This window comes from Molossus molossus, unplaced genomic scaffold (assembly GCF_014108415.1).
Source record: "Molossus molossus isolate mMolMol1 unplaced genomic scaffold, mMolMol1.p scaffold_m16_p_1, whole genome shotgun sequence".
Lineage (NCBI taxonomy): Eukaryota > Metazoa > Chordata > Mammalia > Chiroptera > Molossidae > Molossus > Molossus molossus.
In genome coordinates, this window is record NW_023425344.1 from 72,526,118 (window position 1) to 72,552,803 (window position 26,686).

General features: G+C 37.1%; 1 protein-coding gene across 2 annotated transcripts in view; it reads left to right on the forward strand.

Moving 5' to 3' along the window:
- The window catches only part of GRID2 (glutamate ionotropic receptor delta type subunit 2), a 1,393,668-nt gene that overhangs the window by 1,262,750 nt on the left and 104,232 nt on the right, over positions 1 to 26,686 (forward strand). For both annotated transcript variants that reach the window (XM_036259309.1, XM_036259315.1), the window contains one exon: positions 4,586 to 4,752. In XM_036259309.1, coding sequence (XP_036115202.1) covers positions 4,586 to 4,752 — 167 coding nt within the window. The remainder of the gene's footprint in view (positions 1 to 4,585; positions 4,753 to 26,686) is intronic.

Here is a 26,686-nt window from a genome sequence, read left to right on the forward strand (position 1 = left end):
GGGTTCTTTGTCTTCCTTTTGTTGAGTTGGATGAGCACTCTATATATATTGGAAATTAACCCCTTATCTGATACATCATTGGCAATGATGTTCTCCCATACAGTGAGTTGCCTTTCCATTTTGATGATTGTTTCTTTTGCTTTGCAGAAGCTTTTTAGTTTGATGTAGTCCCATGTGTTCATTTTTTCCTTTGTTTCTGTTGCCTTAGGTGATGTATCAGTGAAAATTCTGCTCCATATGATGTCCGAAATTTTGTTGCCTACATTTTCTTCTAGAATTTTTATGGATTCATGGGTCACATTTAAGTCTTTTATCCATTTTGAGTTTATTTTTGTGTATGGTGTAAGTTGATGGTCTAGTTTCATATTTTTGCATGTAGCTGTCCAATTTTCCCAACACCATTTATTAAAGAGGCTGTCTTTACTCCACTGTATGCTCTTGCCACCTTTGTCAAATATTTGTTGAGCGTATTGCCTTGGGTCCATTTCTGGGTTTTCAGTTCTGTTCCACTGGTCTATATGCCTGTTCTTGTGCCAGTACCAGGCTGTTTTGGTTACTGTCGCTTTGTAGTATAACCTGATATCTGGTATTGTGATCCTACCTACTTTGTCCTTCTTTTTCAAGATTGCTGTGGCTATTCGGGGTCTTTTTTGGTTCCATATGAACTTTTGAAGTATTTGTTCTAGTTCTATGAAATATGTCGTTGGTATTTTGATGGGGATTGCATTGAATCTATAGATTGCTTTGGGTAGTATGGACATTTTAATTATGTTAATTCTTCCAATCCATGAACAGGGTATGTGCTTCCACTTTTTTATATCTTCCTCTATTTCTTTTTTCAATGACCTGTAGTTTTCTGCAAATAGGTCCTTTACTTCTTTGGTTAAGTTTATTCCTAGGTATCTTAATTTTTTTGGCGCGATGGTAAATGGGATTGTTTTTTCAGTTTCTCTTTCTGTGAGTTGATCATTGGTATACAAGATTGCCGTCGACTTCTTGACGTTAATTTTGTATCCTGCTATTTTGCCAAATTCATTTATTAAGTCTAGTAGATTTTTGATGGAGTCTTTAGGGTTTTCTATGTATAATATCATGTCATCTGCAAATAATGACAGTTTCACTTCCTCTTTTCCAATTTGGATGCCTTTTATTTTTTCTTCATGTCTGATTGCTGTGGCTAAGACTTCCAGTACAATGTTAAATAAGAGTGGCGAAAGTGGACATCCCTATAATATTCCTGTTCTTAATGGAAATGTTTTTAGTTTCTGTCCATTGAGTATGATGTTGGCGGTAGGTCTTTCATATATGGCCTTTATTATGTCGAGATATGATCCCTCTATTCCCACATTGCTGAGCGTTTTTATCAGAAATGGATGCTGGATTTTGTCGAATGCTTTTTCAGCATCTATTGATATGATCATGTGGTTTTTATTCTTCATCTTATTTATGTGGTGTATCACATTTATTGATTTGCGAATATTGTACCAGCCTTGCATCCCTGGAATGAATCCCACGTGGCCATGGTGAATAATTTTTGTGATGTATTTCTGGATCCGATTTGCTAATATTTTGTTAAGGATTTTTGGCATCTATGTTCATCAGGGATATTGGCCTGTAGTTTTCTTTCTTCATAGTGTCTTTTTCTGGTTTTGGAATTAGAATTATGCTGGCCTCATAGAACGTGTTTGGAAGTCTTCCTTCTTCTTGAATTTTTTGAAAGAGTTTGAGGAGAATGGGTGTTAGTTCTTCTTTGAATGTTCGGTAAAACTCCCCCGTGAAGCCATCTGGGCCTTGGCTTTTGTTTGCTGGGAGAGTCTTGATTACCTCTTCAATTTCCTTAGTTGTTATTGGTCTGTTCAAGTTTTCTCTCTTGTTGTTGTTTTGTTTTGGCTATTCAGTTTTAGGAGTCCCGCATAGATTTTGGATATTAAATTTTTATCAGATATAGGGATTTAAAATGTTGCCCTATTCCATAGCTTGCCTTTTTTACTCTGTTGAGTGTTTCATTTGCTGTGCAGAAGCTTCTTAACTTGATGCAATTTCATTGGTTTATTTTTACTTTTGTTGCCTGTGTTTTTGGTTGTGTCATATTAAAAAATCATTGTCCAAACCAATGTCAAGACACTTTTCCTATGTTTTCTTCTAGGAGTTTTATGATTTCAAGATTTACATTTATGTTTTAATCCATTTTGAGTGGTTTCTTTATATATATTGTGAAATATGAGTTCAATTTCATTCTTCTGCCTGTGGACATCCAGTTTTCCCAACACCATTTATTGGAAAAGCATTTATTTTCCCATTGCATGTTCTCAGCAACTTTGTAGAAGATCATTTGAACATTAAAGTGTGGATCTATTTCTGGGATCTCTATTCTGGTCCATTGATCTCTATGTCTGTTTTTATGTCAGTACTATACTGTTTTGATTTCTGTAGTTTTGTAACATATTTTGAAATCAGGTAGCATGACACATTCAGCTTTGTTCTTCTTGTTTGAGATTGTTTTGGCTATTTTGAGTCCTTTGTGGTTACATATAAATTTTAGGATTTTTTTCTACTTCTGTAAGAAATGCCACTGGTATTCTGATAAGGATGGCATTGAATCTGTAGATCACTTTGCATAGGATACAGATTTTAACAATATTAATTGTTCTAAACTATGAATACAGAATTCTTTCCATTTACTTTTCTTTAATTGCCTTCATCACTCTTGTAATTTTCAGGGTACAAGTCTTTCACCTCTAAGTTTCTTCCTAAGTATTTTATTATTTTTGTGGCCATCATTAATAAGTTTATTTCAATTTTATTTTTGTATAATTCATTGTTCATATATAAAAATTCTATTGATTTTTGTATGTTGATTTTGTATCATGCAACTTTACTGAATTTGTTTGTTAGTTTAAACTTTTTTGTTGTTTATTTAGTCTTTAGAATTTTCTACATGTATGATCCTGTCATATGCAAAAAGAGATAATTCCATCCTGGCCGGTTTGGCTCAGCGGTTAGAGTGTCGGCCCACAGACCAGAGTCCTGGGTTCGGTTCCCACCAAGGGCATGTACCTCGGTTGCAGTTTGCCAAGCCCTGGTTGGGGTTGTGTGGGTGGCAGCCAGTTGATGTGTCTCTCTCACATCGATGTTTCTCTCTCTCTCTTCCTCCCTCTCTCCCTCCTGCCTTATCTGAAGAAAAATGCGAAAATGTCCTTGGGTGAGGATAAAAAAAAGAGAGAGAGAGAGAAAGATAATTCCACTTCTTCCTTTTTGATTTGGATCCCCTTTTTTCTTGCCTCTTTCCTATGGCTAGCACTTCCAGGATGATTTTGAATAGAAGTGGTATTAGTGGCTTCCTTACCTTGTATCTTTACAGATCTGCAGCCAAGTCCACAGGGGGATAGGGCTACTTCTGGGACTGCATCCAGGACTACAGTTGCTCAGCCAACCACAGGGGCATGGGCATGCCTTCTCAAAGTGTTCTTCCTCAATCCTGGACTCTATAAGAGTTTCACAACCTAGATTCCAAAGCTCATAAGGGCACTTCTATTCACTGATTGCTGTCAAATTGTTGTTTCTGTGGGAGAACAAATCTGGGGATCTCCTAATCCGCTATCTTGCTGACATCACTTCAACTATCTGTATTTATATTTATTTTTATTCTTCCCTAATCACATATACCAGGAAATTACTTTCCCTTTCACGGAACAGACTGAATATTTTATATAATTATTCTGTGTATTTGATGAATTCATTAAGTTTTATATTTCTATATAATAATTTTCTAAATAAACTTGATTAAAATTGTTTTTTATTTTTGATTAATTTGCAACTTAGGATATGAGTGATTACTGAGAGAAAAATAAATAATCACTAAAAGAGAATATAAACAAATCAGAATAAAGTTATGTTTCCTAAATAGTAATAAGAAAGTTGTATAATTATTTTATTTATTATTATAATGCTCACTGAAGGGGTTTTTTCTCAATCCAGCTGCTAGAGTGCTTAAACCATATTTTGCAATAGATTAATTTAGGACATAGGTAAAGAAATATATCTTACCAGCAGGGCAGTGTTGATTATTTCTCTTTAATGTGAGTTGTACCTGCAGCATTCATTTAGAATATAGGTCAGCTGCAAGGAGATGATACCCATATTTGGCGGGGTCAACACCTACATGCCTTAGAAGCATAATAATCCACAGGAATCAAGATCTCTTGTAACAATTCCAAAAGCTTAAGTTCCAGGATCACCAAAGAAACAGGCCCAAGTACGAGAATATTGCATTCAGAGGAGCTCAAAGACATGGTTTCCTTTCATGTATTTATTGTGCTCTCAATCCAGATGACATTTACTACACAGGGGTCATTTCACTATAAGCAATGGTGCCTGGATACATAGTTAACATTCTAATTTTACCAAGCTCCCAGGAGAACAGAGCTATAAATTAACCAAAAGCCAAATTCTCATTCAGAATAGGTGCTTAGAAGTATAGGTCCTATTATATGTTACACAATTGAATATATACTAATGCAATTTTCTATCCTGTCTCTATAACAATATTTCTAACATAAATCCTATGTTCTTCATATTTTTATAGGTAAAATATGGAAATTATGCGTTTGTGTGGGATGCAGCTGTATTGGAGTATGTGGCTATCAATGACCCAGATTGTTCCTTTTACACCATTGGGAACACTGTTGCAGATCGGGGATACGGCATTGCATTGCAGCATGGCAGTCCTTACCGGGATGTTTTCTCACAAAGGTAAGATCTGTGTGTGGTCTAAATAAAGAAAAGAAAGTATAGAAAAAGAAAATCCACTTGGTTATCCTATTTAGTGTATTATATTTTGTGTCCTTTGTTAAAAGAAGCATACTAAATAGCAGCAAAAAAGGTAGTTATATGACATTCATTTAGTAAAACATGTACTACATTATTGTTTTTTCCCATAAAAGGGAAAATATTGTTGCACATAACTGGTTTTACTCTCAAAAATTGATACACAAAAGAAAGTCCACTAACAATTTCTTTAGAGCTTAGTTGAGCAATTTAGTCTCTAAGTTTTTAGCAAAAATAGTTAGCAAAATTAATTTATTTCTAAGAACAACATATGATAACAAAAACCTCAGGACCAAGTTCAGGTTCTGATGTACTGAAGCACATAATGATTGGGATATTTCCAGCTGAGTTTTGAAAAGAAAAAGGGTAAGAATATCACAGTCCATCACTTCGTGTCAAAATATATAAGAGACTTCTTCATAATATTAACAATATGTATGAAAGACTTGGGCCTGAAAGGACCTCACAAGATCACTGCATTCCATTCTGTCTGCTACCATAGCTTGGACCTAAGAAAGAGGAAAGAGTGGTAATATGTTTCAGGTAGAAGTATATTCCATTTGACACTGACAGTACATTTTGTTTATTTTCTAGTATACCTCTATGTATTTTCTAAAAGCTAATACCCAACCAAGAGGGCAGTTTAAGGTAGTATTAATGCCCCAAATTTCAAACAATTTGAGTTGTATTCCTCCAAATTCTAGGATAACCAAAAGTCGGGTGTTTTGTGTTTTTAAAATTTTTTTAATAAGTCAGAATTTATGTTATATCTCTTCCATTAGCTAACTAAAAATCTAGGTCTCTCTCCTTATCTGCAAAACAGGCAGTTAGATGAACTATAAGATCCTGTGTTTGTCAGCTTTTCTGTACAGTAAACACCCAGAGTATCAGTGACCTTAAAGAACATATTTCTTGCTCTGGCCGGTTTGGCTCAGCGGTTAGAGCATTGGCCTGCGGTCCCGAGAGACCCTTGTTCGGTTCCCACTAAGGGCATGTACCTCAGTTGCAGTTTGTCCCCGGTCCTGGTTGGGTTGTGCGGGTGGCAGCTATTCAATGTGTCCCTTTCACATCAATGTTTTCTCCACCCCACCCCACCCCACACTCTATCTGAACAAAAATATCCAAAAAAAAAGAACGTATTTTTTTTTATGAAATGTAAGGGCTGTGACTTGGTGAGTTCTACTGCAAGTTGTGGGTCAACCCCCGGTCTTCTCTATGCAACTCCTCAATCCAGGGCCCGAGCTGGAGAAGCAGTCCGGTCTGGGACAAGCTGCTTTCATTGCAAAGAGCAGTTGAAAGGAGGCTGACAGAGACCTGCAGTGCCCCTCGTGCTCCTTGTAGATGTGGCATGTGTCACATCTGCCAACAGGCCACTAACTAAAGAGTCTCAAGGCCAAGCCCAGACTCACTGGGTCGGATACATGTGGTCTACATAAAGGGAAGATGGGAATAAAAAATTATGCAGAATAAAATTATCTACCACTGGCCCTTTGGGGTTCTTAACAATTCTAAGACAAAAAAATGAAATCTACATAAATTGGAAAGTAAAGTATTAAGATATGGATAATAATTAATCGATCTAAGTACATTTACTGATGAGTAGATTCTAAGGGGAACAAGCTGGAAAATCGATTATCCCATAGTTGAATCTACCTGCAAAGCATTTGCAGTCTAGTTGGAGATAAGACCCATACATATAAAACAATGATATTTACTTATATATAGTGTCGGTATTGCTTATTTATGTTGTTTTAAATTGTGTAGTTGATATATTTAAATATGTAAATACCATACAGAGAAAATAGTTAATCAAAGGAAACATGAACGCAAGTTCTCCAGAGGAGTAAGCCTTAAACTTGACCTTGAAGGATCAGAAGAAAATACTTATAGATTGAATGGAAAAAATAGATAATTCTTAGAGAACCAATGAAAGCAACAGAATACAAGTAGGAGAGAGCATAATGTGTTGAGGACCAATAAGGACATCAAGTTAATTGGAAAGGAAATTTGAAGTTTAGAACTCATTTTGTAGGTCACATGCAGCTAGCTACAAGAACCTATTGTCTAGTTCTGAAACCCAGGAGTAAGTGGATAAAGATGATAGTTAAGGGAAAGTTAATCTGGTTTGATAAGAAGGATGGATTCAAATAGGCATATACTAGAACAAACTCCAAGGGCCTGAGATAAAGGCCTGGCTAGATTGGGTAAGGAGAAATGAGGAGAAAGAAACTAATAGAAGAGATACTTCTAAGCAAAGAAGCACACCATTGCTTTTATGAATTTAGAACTGATGCTGGGATGCATAATAGAAAGAAAGGGAATACCAGGTTTTATAGTGGAAGACCACAGAAAAGGTAAATGTATCTTAACATGAACCAGGTAGTCGAGAAAAAGAAGTTTCTTAATTGTGATTAATGGCTTTTTCTTCACTATAGATATATTTTGTTTCCAGACCCAATTTATGGGTCTTTTATGCCAAAAAAAATTTTTTTAAATGAAGACAATAAAATCAATACACAAACAATAGCAATTAAAGGAATGTTCAATACATCACGTGTTCCATTTATTATTGTCCCTGTTGTGTTTTACCTAACTGAGATTTTATTTCTGAGTAAACGTACTCCAGGGAACAGCTGAAAATAATATGTGTGTCCTCGGCTCATTTTTAATCTGATTGTTTATTTATTTGATGTTGAGCTATATGAGATCCTTATATGTTTTGAATATCAGTCCCTTACTGAATATGTCATTTGCAAATATCTTCTCCCATTCAGTAGGTTACCTTTTTGTTATGTCGATGATTTCCTTTGCTCTGCAAAAGCTTTTTATTTTAATGTAGTCAGTCCCATTTGTTTATTTTTGTTTTTGTTGGTTTTACCCTAGGAAACATATCCAAAAACATAAGACCGATATCAAAGAGTACATTGCCTTTGATTTCTTCTAGGGTTTTTAAGGTTTCAGATCTTACATTTAACTCTCTAACCCATTTTGAGTTTATTTTTGTATATGATGTAAGAACGTGATCTAATTTCTTTTATTTATTTATTTATTTATCTATTTATTTATTTATTTATTTATTTATTTATTTATTTATTGCATGTATCTGTCCAGTGTTCCCAACATCTTTTATTGAAGAGACTGTCTTTATCTCATTGTATATTCTTGCCTCCTTTGTTGCAGATTAGTTAACCTCATAGCTATGGTTTTATTTCTGGTCTCTGTTCTGTTCCATTGATCTATTTGTCCATTTTAATGCCAGTACTATGCTGTTTTGATTACTATAGCCTTGTAGTATAGTTTGATACCAGGTAGTATGGCACCTCCAACATTGTTCTTCTTTCTCAAGGTTGATATGGCTATTTGAGGTCTTTTGTGGTTCCATATAAATTTTAGAATTATTCGTTCTAGTTCTGTGAAAAATGACATTGGTATTTTGATAGGAATTGTATTGAGGCTGTAGGTTGCTTTGGGTAGTATGGACATTTTAACAACTCTCTCATTCTTCCTGTTAATGAACAGAGTATATCTGTCCAATTATTTCTGTTTTCTTCAGTTTCCTTCTTCGGTGTCTTAAAGTTTTCCAAGTTCAGGCCTTTTACTTCAGTTCAGCAAATGTTTTATGTAGCCCTTGTTTCATAATAGTTCTTAGTATAAAAATACTTTTTAGTCAAAAGGTGTTTCATTAAAGACATTTAATAATAGACGATAACTAAATTATTTAGAGTAAAATTATTACGCTATTGATAAAATTGACTCCTGTGTTGATTTTATAACCTTAACTATTCATAAGGCTAAAAGGTGAGCTTTTAGTATCAGCTCACCTCTCTTCTCAGATTTGAGTGGGTGTCAAGGAAGAATTACTGCATGGGTCTAATTTTATTTTCATCTGTAGAAGAGTCCCTTTTTTGCCTGTTGGCTTTTATTCCTAAACTTTGGGAATAGAACCACCTAGTGGCACAAAAACAAGGACATATTTAAAACCTCACAGAGAATGATTTTGTTGGATTCATGAGAGTGGCACAGACACATAAACAATATATCAAGAATTTCAAACATACTATATAATGTTTTGTGTGTGCCAGACTCTGAGTTCTTAAATGTGGCAAACTACAAAATGAGTAGTATTATTATCTGCATTTTATAGACACAGAAACTGAAACATAATGATGTAAGTAATTAGTCTAATTTTACAAAGCTATTGAGTATTAGAGCTGACATTCAAATCCAGTCTGGCTCCAAAAACTGACAAGCTGTGTTTCGAAGGGATTGCCTATCCCTGTGTTTCAAAGGCATTTTCTCTCTCTCTCTCTCTCTCTCTCTCTCTCTCTCTCAGAGGATAAAATTAATCATAATCCTTGATTTATGATATATTTTCATTCTTGAAAAGTAACTATAAATGGCTATTTTTATTTGTTGAATTAGCTTTAAATGCCTTAAATATAGTCTATTTTTACCCTTACACTATTAACTGTTAGAAAATTTACTGCTTTACTTTATAATTTTTTGGACTCCGAAAAGAACATTAGATCTCTGTATCTCCACCTATTTTAAAATGTCTTATAATTTACCTTTTGGTCCTGCCTCATGTTAACAAACACCTTGAATCCAAGCATATATCCATATATCCCTAATGCCTCCCTTCATACTAGCATAAAGTAAGTATTCAATAAATATTTAATGAATGAATAAAAGATCTACCTAACTTTTTGGTCAAAGATCATTGTATTTACTTATACTCAAATAAATTAAATACCTAGCTTTGTGCTTGCTTAATATTTAAAAAGTCTTCATCTCGCCCTGGCCGGTTTGGCTCAGCGGTTAGAGCATCGGCCTGCGGTCCTGAGAGACCCGGGTTCGGTTCCTGCTAAGGGCATGTACCTCGGTTGCAGTTTGTCCCCGGCCCTGGTCGGTTGTGCGGGTGGCAGCCACTCGATGTGTCCCTTTCACATCGATGTTTCTCTCTCTCTCTCTCTGTTCCTCTCTCCCCCCCACTCTACCTGAACAAAAAATGGAAAAATGTCCTCCGGTGAGGATAAAAAAATTAAATAAATAAAAACAAATAAAAAGTCTTCATCTCCTCTTATCATAATAATTTTTTTTTATTTCTTGATTTCTTTCATTTTTCATAGTCAATAAAAAAACTGAGAAGAAAAAAAAAACAAATGTATCACACATCTGCTTTTCTCTCCAGCTCTCTTCTGTAATAAGTTTTATACTTTCAGTCTCACAAGGAAGGTAGACAATATTCTAACCTCAAAGCATACAGCTCTAATGCTTTCATCCCCCAACCAGAATGAGACACTTACAAAGTGCTTTGTTCCCTTTTCAGGAAGAGAAAAAATAATAATCTCCACTGATTGCCCAGTTAATGGCTCCAAAATTAGTCACATGAGGAAATCAAAGAAAACAGTCATGTGTGTTTGAAAGAACAATAAAAAGGAACAACTTCACTGGAGAGAATGTTGACGGGATATAGAGAGAGAAGCTGAAAATAAATGTGTGGTACCAGAGTATCGATAGCTGCTGTTTATTAAGCACCTACTACACAAAACACCTGATGTATTTCATATCATCTTTGCCATTATGTGGCAGACTGAGACTCAGTTAAGTATATTACTAAGGTCGCAACTAATGACAAGTGGAGTTGGTACTCAAACCCAGGTCGAAGCTATGTCCTCACTCAGGACCCCACACTGGCTTTGTGGGGCTCTGAGGAGAATATCTGAATCGCATCTCAGGGGCCCAAGGTGTTGGGTTAGACAGAGAGAGAGCTTAACTGAGGAAGGCCGTTTACAAGGCTGCTATAGAACTCCAGCTGTGAACAGTGACAATACTCTGAATGAAAATGAGAGAAAAGATTAGGAAAAAAGGTACAATTTGAAGAGGACTGGACAGGACTTGGTGGAAATGAGAAGCGTGCATGCGATCAGGAACCTGAAAGGGAAAGGATGTCAGATTCAAATGGCCACAAACAGTCCCCTCCTCTCTACCTCCAACTCCATTATTTTTCCTTCTGGATCATCTACTACACCTTTTGCATCAGCCCAATTTTACCTGTAGGTGAAACCCACTGGAAAGTAATTTCTAGGAAAGCAAAGATTATTTTAAAATAGCAATGTGATAATTCACTACCCAGTAGATATTTATTTTAAACAACTTATAAGATTCCAGCTTATAGATTTTTGTTTCATGGTTGTTCAACTCACATGTGCATGTTCCTAGTAGTGTTATTCTCTCTCACACACCAAATATTATTTTTAAAAATGATATACATACATATATGTATATATACTCTATCTATATTTGTGTGTATATACAAATGTATACATATATGTATATAAACATGTACACACACCACTGAAACCAACTGGTTTTATTACAGCCCCATTTTCTAGGTCACAGAACCAAGATAGTTTAGAGGGGCATGTTTAAATAAAGTAAAAAAGAAAAATGAGGAGTCACAGAACAAAAGAAAGAGGACATTGAAGGTTCACTTTAAAGAGAAATAGGAGTAGAATAAAGTAATAATATATATATGTATATATTTTTAATTAAAATAATAATATATATATTTTAACTTATAAAGTATTCAAGGAAATTAATGTCCTCATAATATACAGGGTGAGGCACAAGTAGGTTTACAGTTGTGAGTACACAAAACACAGTTTATTCGTGTATTATTATTTATTAATTATATTATTTTCCACACAACCACTATAAACCTACTTTTGTTCCACCCTGTGTGTATATTAAATAAGGATTAGCCTCTGGAAACCTTTGAAAGGAATGTACTATTTCTATTTCAGAGCAACCCCCTTCTAAAACTCTTGTTTTCGACTTAGAATGTTGAATTCAGAAAATGTCAACAAAAAAGAAAAATGAGGTAGCTTATTTGTTAGTCTTTTTTTTTTTTTTTTTTTTTTTTCTGTTTCATGACTCCTCGTGGAGCTATTATGACTAAGATCTTGTGGGCTTTACCCATCACCCAGACTTCTGATTCCAGTGGAGAACATGAGTAATTTACATTCATTTCAGTGTTTGGTCTAAATAAGTGGGAGTATAAGTACAGTTGATGATACATGTTCAGTGTGTAAATTTTCCAAAAATATTTATCACAATGGCTCTGTATGATTTGAGATCAGTTTTATGAATCTTGCAAAGCAGTAGCCAACTTTAGAGAAAATTACAAGCCTGAACTCTTAAGAATCATACAGCGTTGTCGCTGCTGAACAGGAACCCAGCCTCAGACAGCACAATCCCCTGGAGTAGGCTGTGAAGTGGTACAGGATTGTTTTCTTTGTACTTAAACATCGCATAGCGTTTGGGCAACACTTCATCCAAGGTATAAGAGCACCGTTTATAAGCAAACGACTTTATTAGACTTTTCTGAGGAAAGTGTTGAGGTACCGGGAAGATAAATGACGGCGAGGTGCAAAGCAGTGTTTCAGCTGGATAATGAGCCCACGACGTTGGACCTTAGCAAGAAGCAAGTCGGATCAGCCTTTCCTAAAAATAAAATGCGTGCTGTTGCTACTTCTCAGTAAGTACTGTTGTTACATTTAAAAAGCAGTTGTTTTACAAAAGGCAAAGTTATTCGAGTGGCATAAATTAGGTGTGACTAAAGGATGAGTTTTTAACAAACATTTCAGAAATCAAAACTATATTTCTAAGCTTGAAAGTACACATACATTCACATGTATTGAACACACACACATACACACATTCCAGAGTCTCAGCCTCCCTCATAACACTTTAATTTCATTCTACTTACATCACATTTTCCCACTCAAAATACCCATTTTACTCACCAGACTTCGCCCCAAGTCATTTTTTTGCTGTTTTAAAAATTCAATCTCTTAAAGGGAAAATTTGATGTCATTGAGGATAATCAAAGAATGTGCTACTCTTTTATGGGCCCTTAAAATATTTTAAGGATGGTACATGCAAATGAGCACATGTGCTTCCATGATAATTATGTAGATAGAAGAAATAACCATACAATAGGAGACATGAATGAGACTTTGGCATGCATTTAGACGACTCCTACTTAACATAGATGAAACTGAGGGGGTGTTGGGTGACCTGTCCGAAATCTAACCCTTGGTCAGAACACGCCCTGGGGTTCTAGGCTCCCAGTCCAGTGTTCCACCGCTGCCCTTTTCTGCTGGTACTTTTTATTTAAAAATCAGCTTTTTATCCCTAAAACTTACTAGTAAAATAAATGTTTGCTGAAGCACACTTATATCTTACATAAAAGAGTCAGAAGTATCAGTGAATAAATATGTTTAACAGAGTCATAAACTTGACTAGAACATTTCTGTTTCAAAGATATCATTATTGTATAGACATACAGAAAAAGTTGCACACATGTTAGATTGCTATGGATTGCATTATCCCTAACTTATAGAGAAACTACACTATAGCCTAAAATGATAATTAACGTTCATTGAAGACTTACCATGGGCCAGGTGCTATATCCTAAGTCATTTAACTCTCACAATAATCTTTCAAGGTGATACTATGATTAGACTCATTTTGCAGATGAGGAACTGAGTCACAGTTTTCAAAGGTTGCCCTAAAGCCGGTAAGTGGCAGAGCCAGGCTTGAACCCATCTGTCAAACACTATAATACCCTAGTTTTTACTTTCACAAGCCTAAGCACATGCACCAGTGTGCACCAGAATAACAAGCATCAAATTGTCGTCATGCCTTCTCAGGTAGCTGCCTTTTCACGTGAAATTCAGGTGACTCAGAAACTTAAACAGCACGCTAACAGTGAGAGTCCTCCTGTACAATGAGCAGGCAGAGCCATCTGAACCCGAAGTTGTCTTGCATCAGCTGATCAGAACTAAACAATAAAAGTACTGAAAGCTGTGGGAAGACATTGAAATTATTTTCTCTCTGTCTTATCTTATTTTGCTACAAATAGTTTAAGACTATACTTGACTGAAACCATAATTCTTCCTGTATGGAAGTTTTCATTCATCATGACTTTTTAATTGGTGGACTCCATAATTGCCTTTTCTCTATCTCATTAACTATTTCCTTGAGCAGCTCAAAAATACTGATATCATAATTGTCTACTCACATGTAAATGCTTACTGATATGAAACAGAACCTACTATTTCTAGAACTAAGGTATGGCTAAGATAAAAATAGAATATTTCCATATAGTGTAACATTTATGGGTCCCTACAGCCCAGAATGATGTGTAACAGAAGCACCAATGATTTTTGTCTTGATGGACATAATTTCCTGCTTTAGCATCTACTTCAAAAAGAGAAAGATATACTCCAAAGTGTGCATTCACTTTTTTCTTAATAATCCATTCTACAACTGTCATTTTATAGAGCTATTTATGTTTGAAATAATCTCAGTAACTATCACTAACTATTAAAAATGACTGAAATCCAACATGCTTTTATTTTATATCTTATGGGTCTCAACTAATGTATATAAAAATGTTGCCTTAGTGAGATTCTTGTCAGCGTTCCACGTGAGACCTGGAGGCATGATGGGATGAGCCAGCAACCTGAAAAATATATATATGGTAGGCTTTCTGTCCTATCAAGGTTTTTAATTTTTTTCCAAAATAATGTTTTGGGTAGTATCATTTTTATTCTGATTATTTTAATCAAATATTGAGGTTGTTTTTTTTCTATTAATTAACCAAGCACTCCCTGCAGAAGCCAGCATGGCCCTTCTAGGTAGTCTCCCGTATTCTCTGAGCTAATCGACATGAATTTTACTATTGTGAATATCTTCTGTTCTGTGTTTCTTAGCAACTGCAGAAATTTTTCAAACAAATTACCTCCCAATGATAACACATTCAGTAAAGTAACACTGAATACTTCATTAGGTTGAGGAGATAGAACAGACCAGAACCCAGGAGCCCTTAGTAGCAGGCCGAGCTCTGTGAATTTAGGGCATGGAAGTCACTGAAGAATTTAGTAAAAACTACCTGTAAGAAGAAGTCTGCCTTTTGATCGGTCTAGAACAAATGTATGCCATGAAAGAAGCCGACTGGCAGGAAGGGTACTAGTTAGGAAGGTGTTGCTGCATTTATAATGTAAACTCTAAGAAGACAGGGATTTCTGTCTGCTTTATTCAGAGATGCATTCCAAGTATGTAGAAGAAAGCCTACCACATAGTAGATCTTAGATGAATGTTAACTGAATGAATGGATGCGTGAATCCCTTAAGAAGAGTAAAAGACTTGCACTAAAATGAAGGTAATGGAAACAGAAGGCAAAGGAGAGACATTGTAAAGGTAACCATGTTGACCATCAGCTGACACAGAGATGGGGAAAAGGGAGCCAAACATGATTTTGAAATCCTTAGCCTGGCTGTTTGAGTGACAAGGAAGTCATTCACAGAAAAAAAGCCAGGAGAGAAAAGAGATTTGAAAGTGAAAGTGCTCATTTCCATCAAGGCATGTCCAATTTGAGGCTTTGGCGATGATGCACTCATGTAGGGAAAGGTAGAGACTATGCCAGACAGATGGCAATGCAGGGTGGAAACCTGAGGGAGCGGTTGGAACAATGGATATGGACGTAGGCAAACTCTCCGTTGAGATAACGAAAGCCAGAAACACAGCTCATTAAAAGGGCATAGAGATACCCTGGCCAAATGGCTCAGTTGGTTGGAGTGTTATCCCATACAACAAAACCAAAAAAGGTTGTGGGTTCAATTCCAAGTCAGGGTACATACCTAGGTTGCCAATTCAATCGCTGATCGGGGTGTGTACAGGAGGCAACTAATTGATGTTTCTCTCACATTGACAATTCTCCCTCACACTGATGTGTCTCTCTCTCTCTCTCTCTCTCTCTCTCTCTCTCTCTCTCTCTCTCTCATTCTCTCTGAAATCAATAAGAGGATTTTTTTTAAAGACATAGTAGAAATAAAACATGTTGAGGCAAAAATGGTTTTCAAATGTCCCTTTTTATTTTCTCTCCTTTTCATTCCACAGTCACTAACCTAGTTGCATCTCAGTCCAGTGTGTCTGGGTACACAATTACCTCTTTCTTTCCTCACTATTATGCATTCTGTGCATTTTAGATCATGACTCACCCTCGATGTATTCCTAGAACATGCAGCTTTTACTAAATCCTTCATTGTGTTTCTGTGTTTTACCTTCTCTGTACCACATATGCTATTTTTTTTGTTAATTAATCATTTCTTATATTTGTAACTTAACATTTTAAAAGTTCTAAATTCTTAGCTTAGAAAGAATTATAAAACCTATCTTATTCTTCCTTGATTATCTTACATAATAAATAGTTGTTACATTCCTAGTAGATGTTTGATAAATTCTTTTTAAGTAATGTTTGAGGGGAAAATAGACAATCCTATTCTTATTTGTGATTACTAAGAGAAACAACTTCCTAGAGAATAGAATTCATGTTTATTCAATTGACAAACAAATATTGTTGAGCAACTACTTAGTGTTTGATACTATTTTGTTTTCCTAGGGGTAAAATATTGAACATGAGGGACAAGGTTATTGCTTTCCTGGAGTTTACATTGCACTGGAGAAAGAAACATACAATAAACAAGAAAACAAACAGGGTAATTTCATATTGGAAAACATGCAATGAAGAAAATGTAACTGGGACAAATAATAAAGATGATAAGTGTGGAAGTGGGTCACAAAAGACCTTTCTGAGGGGGCAATATTTTATTATAATCTTGAATGTAAAATGTGGAGGAAGAGTATTCTATGCACAGGTTTTGTGGAAGCTTTGAAGTGAGAACCAGCTTGGAGAGTTTTAAAATGGCAAGGAATCTGGTGTGGCACAGAACAAACAAACTCTGAGAGTAATATGAAAATGAACTCGAGAGAGAGTAGTATGAAAGGAAGGTAAAGAGTTAGTTGGGGCCAGATGTATTGTAGAACCGTGAAAAACATAGTGTACAGATTACATAGACTACAGATTTTTTTTCCTAATAACAAAGGCAAGCCACGGAAGTTTCAGAAAGAAGAATATTTATTATCTCAGGCTGTTAAAGTACACAGAGAAATATGGTAGGAAGGAAGGATGGACCAGAAGCAGTAAGCAAGTGTCAATGTAGGAAGATACGTTGGGAAGCTAGTGCAGTAGTCCAACGGAGAGATGATGATGGCTTTTTCTAGGGTGGTATAATTGAGATGAGGAAAAGTAACAAGTTCCAGTTTATCACAGCTATAAAACGGATAGTACCAGCAAAAGGTATGGATATGGTGGGTGAGGAAATCAGGGAAACTTATTCTTCTGAACAAATAAATAAGTTGATGGAGGTACTGTTAACGGAGTTGGTCAAGCATGTGCCAGAAATAGGTTAAGAGCCAGGGAAATTAGGACTTTGGCCTTGGATTTGGTAATTTCACATTTTTATCAGACAGGAACTAAGATATAGAAAGGTGAAATTTAGAAGAAAGACAAAATAATAAAAATTACAATTTGATAGGTAGAAGGTACTAGCTATGAAAGCCTTGAGCACTGATTGAAGGATTTGGGGCTTGATGATTTCAGAGATTTCTTCAACAGTAGTTAGAAAGAGATGCTTAAATTATTTGAGATATCCACTAAAATGGGGGGTGGGGGCTACAGAAGCAGAAAAAGTAGGCACCTTTTATAAAGAGCCTAATATCTAAGAATGAGAAGAGCTAAGGATTTAGTTATATGTTCTTGACTATAAGAAAAGAAATCCCAGATCAAATTTTCCTCAGAAATTTATCTCACATAGCAAACCATCACAGGGGTAAATATCTTCAGGGTTGGTAGATTCAGAGAATCAACAGGGTAATGTTCTCAGGGACCGAGGTTCCTTCCACCTCTCCCCTCTCCCATACTTGGTGAGTGAAGTAGAACTATCCTCACCTGCCTTGTGATGGAAGGATGCTCACAGCAGCAATAGGGACAATGTGTTTCAGTCAGTGGAGGGGAGTGAGAAATCTCTCCTCTCAAGCATGAATATAAATTTGTCTCTTCAGCTTCATTAGTTCATCTTAGGTCATATATTTACCTGTGGACTGGGCAGATCCCCACAGGAACACACATTCATAGCTGACACTATTTAATGGGGCAGAAAAGATGTTGGAGAGTCCATTATAATGACCCCTATGACAAATCTGAACAAAGAATAAACAGATATTGGAAAATATAGGAACAAATTAGAAAGACTAATCACCTATAATATCCAGAATAATACTATCATGTATTGTACATTTCTTGTGTGCTCTTCTGAAAGTTTTCCATGGACTGACTCCCTTTATCCTCACAACACCTGAAAAGATCATTGTTATTACCATCCCATCAAGGACAATGACATGTAGAGAGGTTAAGTAAACTGTTCAAGGTATAGTTAATAAATGGCTGGAATGGGATCTGAACCCTGACTCCAGAAGTCATGCCCTTCACCAGTATGCTCTAGTTAAAGTAGGAACACAGACAGAAGGACAATACCATATACTCAGTGGGAAAAACTACAAGTAAGAGCACAGAATAAGGGCAGAATGAAAAGAAGAGTGTGCACATATTGAATTTGTAGTGACACCAAGGGGTATATCTGAAAACTGTTGAAAGTATGAGAAAGGCGACTGGGTAACATGAAGGGGAGATATAGAGATTTAGAATGTATCAATACAAAGTAACAAGCGAGGGGGAGGGGGATCAAGAGAAAATATGTGCAGCAAAAAGGGAGCCAAGCCCCAAGGATGGATATTAGAAGACAAAGAGGAAGAGGCACTAGTAAAGTAAGAACTGGAAAAGTACCTAAAAAGTAATGACAAGAACCCAGCCGGTGTGGCTCAGTGGTTGAGCATCGACCAAGACATCACCAGTTCGATTCGTGGTCGGGGCACATGCCCAGGTTGTGGGCCAAATCCCCAGTGGGGGGCGTGCAGGAGGCAGCCAATCAATGTTCTCTCTCATTGATATGTCTCTCTCTCTCTCCCTCTCCCTTCCTCTCTCTCTAAAATCAATAAAGAAAAAAACAATTTCTTTTAAGTAATGACAAGATAATGCAATCTCCATGTCCTCGGGATCTAGAGCAATCCTTGTAAACAGAGTTGGTGCTTGATAGCTTTTTCCTACTTGAATACATGAACTAGCTCCAGAGAGCTCCAGCTATGCCTATGGTTGACTCTAATGCAGATGTTCTCAAACTTCAGCGAGCATCAGGATACCCTGGTGGGCGTGTTAAGACAGTTTTTTGGGCCCAGCCCCAGATATCTGATTCATAGGTGTGTCTAACCGGCATCTGGAACAAGTTCCAGGAGAGGTTTACCCTGGGGGTTTAGAGTCTACACTGTGAGAATAACTGCTCTAATACAGCCTTTGCTAGTTTCTGTCTCATTCTCTCCCTTGCATCTTTTTTCCTGCTTCTTTACTCTCTTCCCCTTTTAAAAAAGTATTTTATCTTCATATTTAATCCAGCATAGATTACTCCCATTCTATATTGCCTCATTTAATTCTTATGCAATGTCCTTAGGGAAGGATTTTGGTACATATTTTACAAATTTAAAAAAAAAAAAAGTTCAGAGACCATAAGGGGAAAATACTTTGGTATTGAATCTATAATCTAAATTATGCAATGGGCTAAGCAGTTAAAGTTATAATGTCCGTCTGCATTCTTCCTCAGTTCCACTTGTTTAATTCCCTCCTCCTCCTCCACCACAAGCTCTTCTTCAGCACCCAATGGCGATTTTCCCAACTGCTATGTTAACACATGACACTGTTTCTCAAATCCTTCTCTGGCGGTGGTTGTTCTTGTGGTCTCAGCAGTATCCTTGTTACTAATCTGCTGACTTCTCTGACCTGATCTAGTGTCTCAAATAGTTCTTTGCCTACAGGGACTTCAAAACATATTAACTGGCATAGTGGTTAAAAATCTTTCAGGTTTTCACCTAACCCTATTTTGCCATTATCTTTATTCTAACAAAGTATCATATTTGTTTTCTCTTACTACCAAAATAGTTCCTTGGAAGTAGAAACTCTGTCTCTTATAGTAACTAAATCTTATTTGTTTTCCATGGAGGGTGATGAAAAATTTAATGTTATTTAAAATACGATTTTTTTTTTTTAAAGAAACAACAAGCTTCCTACTGTATCTCCAAAGCTATATCCCTAGTGTTTTCTCCCTGCATCACATCATCAGGTCTATTGGTCCCTTGTTAACTTCAAGTTATGGAACCACAGACTCCTAAAACTAAGAGTGATAAGTTGTCATCTGTTTCACAGCCGTCTTTAGGCAGGTTGCTGTGAGGAAACAAAGCCCCTGCGAGGAAACTAAATGGGCCACAGTTCTATAGTCACATCTGGCAGAGTGTGGATTATAGAAAATCCCAACTTTCCCTACAGTCAGTCATGTGTTTTTACTTCTACCCCATAAACTAATAACTCTAAAATCCTCGTCCAGCTCCAAAACTTTAAACTGATATGTAACTTTTGAGTCAGGCACAATGAAGACAAAAAGAAAAACAGAAGAGGCAGCAAGGATCCTACAAGGTTCTTATCCAGCCTCTCCCGCCTCCTCAAACTCATCTGTTTTTTTTCTTTATTGATTTTGGAGAGAGATGAAGGAAGAGGGAGAGAGAGATAGAAACATCAGTGAGAAAGAACATCGATTGGCTGCCTCCTGCATGCCACTCACTGGGGATTGGGCCCATAACTTGGGCATGTGCCCTGACCGGGAATTGAACTGGCGACCCCTTGGTACATGGGTCGATGCTCAACCATTGAGCCACACTTGCCGGGCCCCAAGCTCATCATGTACACTCTCTGCTCCCCTCACTGAGGGCATTCCAAGGCACTGGCTTCCTCCAGGTGTCTGCTTCCCCCTGGGGACCTCCACTCCTCACTCACATTTCCTCTGGCTAACTCAACTGCCCACCGCATTTTTAGTACCCTGCCCATAAGGTGAAATCCACTCACTTTTATTGCCAACTTCTAGCGCCTGTCCACCACAGACAGTGCCAATTCTAAGATGTTCACTAGCCCATTGTGAAATGAAATAAATAAATAAATAAATAAATAAATAAATAAATAAATAAAGACAATGTAGTCAGGTGTTAAATCAATCAAATCTGTTTAAAGAACTATTTTTTGTTCTGAGATTATAGCCATTTTATATATGGGGAATTAAATGTCCTTTCATTTAGGAAAGGAACACAGATTTTTTTTTTATAATGTCCGTACTTAACAAAATAAAAATTGAGCATCCTCTGTTAAGTCTCCTAAATATTTTTTTCCCCTGAAATCTAAAAGACTTGGAATTGTAATTACTTACTCAAATTTACTGTGGAGAGGTGGAGGCAAGGAAAAGGAACAAAAACCATAATACATGTGTAAGCAACTCGCGGTACCAGATTCTGCCTAGTTCCTTTTTCAGGCAACTCGGTGCTTGATAAAGTATATGAAACATTACCATTTCCAAGCGGCTGCTGACTCTGCATTCACATTCCTCACGTCTCAAAAACAAGTCCTCTGGGATGGTTTATGCAGAGTTCTGTGTCCTACTTTAAAGCAGAGAAGGTTTTTGACCTTCAGTGCATGTAAAACAAAAAAAAAGTAAAAAGTAAATGAGAAATATATTCTGTTCAAAAAGAAGCTTTTAAAAAAATCTTCAAGCAAAGCTTTTCTGTGTTATCAATGATTAAAATAAAAAGGGTAACAAACTGAAAGCTCTAAAAGAAGTTGTCCCTTAAAACCTTTTATATGCATACTTTAAAAAAAAAATCCATTCTGAAACAAAGCCTGTGGCTCCAGCTTACTGAATGCAAAATGATTGGACTCTGTCTTATTCAAATGTGAAGGTGACCATTTGAGGTCTCAAATAGCCATTATGACCACTATCTGTGAAATAATTTCTCTGAAAACTGGCTACCTCTGTAATACATAGTCTGCATAATCTAACAAAAGGTGGTAGGGAAATCCCCTTAGAAAAGATTGAAATAATGGGCCACTGGATGTCACCTTCAGAGTTTCTTACATCCATTGCCAACATTGAAAACCCATCTCAACCCTGACAGTAGACAACCAGTTGGTTTGTTCCCACAGGTTAGAGCGTTTATTTTCTTCTCCACCAAACACGGCCTGTGTGTACCACCAGTTTTGCAAGCAGCCCAGGAGAATGACGAGAGTCAGTCTTTGACAACACGGGATTTCAAATTTAGAGCTGTGGAATTGCACGCGAAGACTTCCAAAAGGATTCGGGTACTGGGTGGAGCTTATGCTGTACAGATAGGCTCCACAATGAAACACCTGGGGAAGAGTATTTTTAAACTCTTAAGCTTTCCTTTCTTCTATACTTTTACTCCTGGAAATCCATGCAACTGCTATTAGGCAGACTGTGTAAAGCGGGACCTTATATGACTGACCTCAGTATTCCCATTTGTATGCCTATTTTGATGCAGTCACACTACAGGCTCATATGAAAAATAAGTTTCAAATGCAATAAGAATTTGATAGTCAAGCTGAAAGGGAAATTTATATGGAAACCAGTGGAATCAGCCCTATATAGTACACTTAATATGTTCCAAGTTTAGTGTAAATTGATATGCAAAGAAAAGGGAAAAAAAAACACACAAACTAGCAATGCTTCATCCAATTCAACAAATATTTATTAACCCCCTACAGTGTGCCAGACACTGTGCTAGGCAGTGGATTTACAGCTATGACCGACACACATTCCCAGCCTCTAACCAGCTTGCTCTCTAGGAGGAAAGGCAAGCAAGTGAATGGGCTCTTTTCTCTTCAGTGTGATGTGTATTCTGGGAACACAGAGAAACAGTATGGAACCTAGGCGAAAGTATCAGGACAGCTTTCTAGTGGAATTGCACTGAACAGACACAATTTAAAGAACAATTGAAGTTGGTTGATGTCATTGGCTGAATTGTGTCGCCTGAAATTCACATGTTGAAGTCCCAACCCATAGTGTCTATTCAGGTCCTCTGCCCATTTTTCAATTGGATTGTTTGTCTTGCTTTTGTTGAGTTGTATGAGTACTCTATATATTTTGGATATTAACCCCTTATCCAATGTATCATTGGCAAATATGTTCTCCCAGAGAATAGGTTATCTTTTCATTTTGATGCTGGTTTCTTTCACCATGAAGAAGCTTTTAAGTTTGATGTAGTCCCACTTCTAAATTTTTTTCCTGTGTTTCTCTTGCCCTAGGTGATATATCAGTGAAAATTCCACTATCTATGATGTCTGAGATTTTTCTGTCTACATTTTCTTCTAGGATTTTTATAATTTCACACATTACAATTAGGTATTTTATCCATTTGAAGTAATTAGGATGGGCCCTAATTAAATATGACTGCTATTTGTATAGGAATGTTCAGTTAGGACACTAATATGTTCAGAAGGAAAACCAGGTTAATGACACAGGGAGAAGGTGGCCATCTACAAGCCAAGGAGAGAGGGGTCAGAAGAAACCAACCCTTCTGACAACTTAACCTAGGACTTCCGGCCTCCAGAACTGTAAGACAATAAATTTGTCATTTAAGTACCCAGTTTGTTGTAGTTTGTTATGGCAGCCCCAGCACACTAATATAGTTGATGAAGTAACCTACATTCTAAATAGATGGAACAGGGAAAAGAGACACCATGTGAAATTGAGTATGAATCAGGAAGTAGCAGCCAAGGAGCCTAAGGAGGTGTCCAAAGGTGCATGGGAGGACCCCGCCTTTCTCATGGTGGCCTGAGATGCCTGGTCAGAGAGTGCAGACTTGACCCTGAGGATGATGGGACACCATCAGAGGTTTTTAAGTGAGATCAGATATAGAAGGCTTACATTTTATAATATTCACTCTGCCTGTAGTATTGATTATTGATTATCTGGGAGCAAGATTCTAGCAGCTGGGAGGCCAATCAGAAATATATTACAATAATTGAGATGAGAGATGATAGCTACCTAACTTAACAGTGAAAAGGCAGGAGGGGGAGAATACTTGAGACATAAAGGAGAAATGTGGAACAAAAAACACAAACCAGAAAAAGCTCTGGGACAAAAGATGAGAACAGTGTTGTTAGAACAATCTCCAAGCCTTCCCCACACTGTCGCACTCTCACCCAGTGGTCAGTCTTCTCGAAGGAGTCACATTTATAATGGCAGAGAAGGCAAGTTCCATTTTTAATAGTTAATATATTTGGCAACATCTCCTAAGGCACCTGCCAACACCAGTGTATCTCAGGCTTGCACTCTTGAACTCTGAAACCAGAGAGCACTAAATTCATTCACACTTCTAAAAAGAACATGGATTGAGGCACATTCTGTAATACCTATATTTATAACGCTGCCCAGAAGTGTTCTATTTTATATGCGTGAAAATTGCCAACAGAATACTCACAAAATGTCTTACCTCGTACCTCTAGCCTTGACACCCCTGTGGAAGAATAAACTGCCTTCTAAATATAGCTACCTAAGAGGAAAGTGGGGAGGAAGAGAGAGGAGAAGGAGGTGAGACAGAGGGAAAGAAAGCAAGAGATTGTTTTCCCCCACTGGTTTGATTGCCTCGTCAAGTCAATCTCTTTGTCTAAACAACCTGCCATTAGTGCAGAAAGATGTAGTTCCTCTCATGGACGAGAGCCCCACTCCTGCTGAAACCTACACAACGTCGATGTGTCTGATTTTATAGGAGCACTGCACACAGGCAAGCAGCAGTTAGCTAGACATATGTAAAGTCAGTGTGTTTCACACATGTGAAAACAGTATTTGCCGTCTATGTAATGTTCAAACACTAGGAGTTAGTTTTATTTCCTTCTTCAGAGCAATCAATTTTAAATGTCAGTAAGGGCATTTCCAAAAGGAGGGCAGGTTATAGCAAATTGCAAGTGAAGGGGTTTTTTTTATTATCATTTCCTGGGTGTTTCTTAATAAGTGGGTATATTGTAGCCCAGCTGTCTGTATAGTAGCCAGCCTTTTCATGGTCTATGTTTAGTGGTCACGTTACCTCTCTTATCATATTTCCCAACTGCCCTTAGTGCCTTATCTTCTTAAACACTTCCAAAGCCAGAAAGTTTTTAAGGGAACATCACTTCATTGTGTTTCCTGCAGAAGCCAAAGCACAAAGAAAAATGATAAAGCTCTGGCCCTGCTTTATTCATAAAACACTTCGCAAAGTGCATTTAGCAATTTGCCATTGCGACCACTGACACCCAGAGCTTTCGGGCCCAGTCCTGACACTGTGTTCAGTTCATTCGTTGACTGCTCAGCTAAAACTTCCATTTGTATGAATTTATTCTGCTGTACACATTATGTTATCAGTCACTTTCAATATTTCAAAGTCACAGCAGGCTTTTTCTGACACACATTTGTCAGAATGATCTGCCTTGATTGCTATTATTGGAGACGACAGTGCCTGAGTAAGGGGAAAGCACATGTAGTACCAGAATATGGAAACTGCCTGATAAAACAATAGATACAAGAGAATAAAAATAGAATAAATGCACATAAATGGATACTTTAAATTTTTTTTATTAATTTATTTTTGCTACAGATGTTTCTCCTTTTCTTTCCCCATTGACACCCCCCTCCCCACCCCCCCACCCCAAACCCGGTTCTGTTGTCCATGTCCATCGGTTGTGTGTACATGCATATAAGTTCTGTGGTTTATCTCTTTCTTCCCCCCACCACTCCCTCTTCTGAGGGTTGTCAGTCTATACCCTACTTCCGTGTCTTTGGGTCTACCCTATTCCTCAGACTATTATGCTCATTATATTCCACAAATAAGTGAGATCATGTGATATTTGTCTTTCTCTGCTTGGCTTGTTTCGCTTAGGATAATACTTTCTAGGTCCCTCCATGTCGTCTCAAAGGATAAGAGATCTTTCTTTCTTACAGCTGCATAGTACTCCATTGTGTATATGTACCACTGCTTTTTGATCCATTCATCTACTGATGGACACTTGGGCTGTTTCCAGATCTTAGCTATTGTAAATAGTGCTACTATGAACATGGGGGTACATATATTCTTTCTGATTGGTGTTTCAGGGTTATTAGGGTATATTCCTAGAAGTGGGATCACTGGGTCAAATGGCAGTTCAATTTTTTGAGGTAACACCATAGTGTTTTCCATAGTGGCTGCACCAGTTTGCTTTCCCACCAGCAGTGTACTAGAGTCCCCTTTTCTCCACACCCTCGACAACACTTGTTGTTTCATGATTTGTTGGTGACGGCCATTCTGACAGGTGTGAGGTGATACCTCATTGTTGTTTTAATTTGCATCTTTCTGATGATTAGTGATGTGTATTTCTTCATATGTCTCTTAGCCATTTGTATGTCCTGTTTGGAGAGGTGTCTATTTAGTTCCTCTGCCCATTTTTTAATTGGGTTCTTTGTCTTCCTTTTGTTGAGTTGTATGAGTACTCTTTATATTTTGGAAATTAACCTCTTATCTGATGTATAATGATACTCTCCCATACAGTGGGTTGCCTTTCCATTTTGCTGTTTGTTTCTTTTGCTGTGCAGAAGCTTTTGAGTTTGATGTAGTCCCATGTGTTCATTTTTTCCTTTGTTACTGTTGCCTTAGATGAGGTATCAGTGAAAATTCTGCTGCATATGATGTCCGAAATTTTGTTGCTTACATTTTCTTCTAGGATTTTTATGGATTCAAGAGTCACATTTAAGTATTTTATCCATTTTGAATTTATTCTTGTGTATGGTGTAAGTTGGTGGTCTAGTTTCACATTTTTGCATGTAGCTGTCCAATTTTCCCAACACCATTTATTAAAGAGGCTGTCTTTACTCCATTATATGCTGTTGCCTCCTTTGTCAAATATTAATTGAGTGTAATGTCTTAAGTTCATTTCTGGGTTCTCTGTTCTGTTCCACTGGTCTATATGCCTGTTCATGTGTCAGTTCCAGGCTGCTTT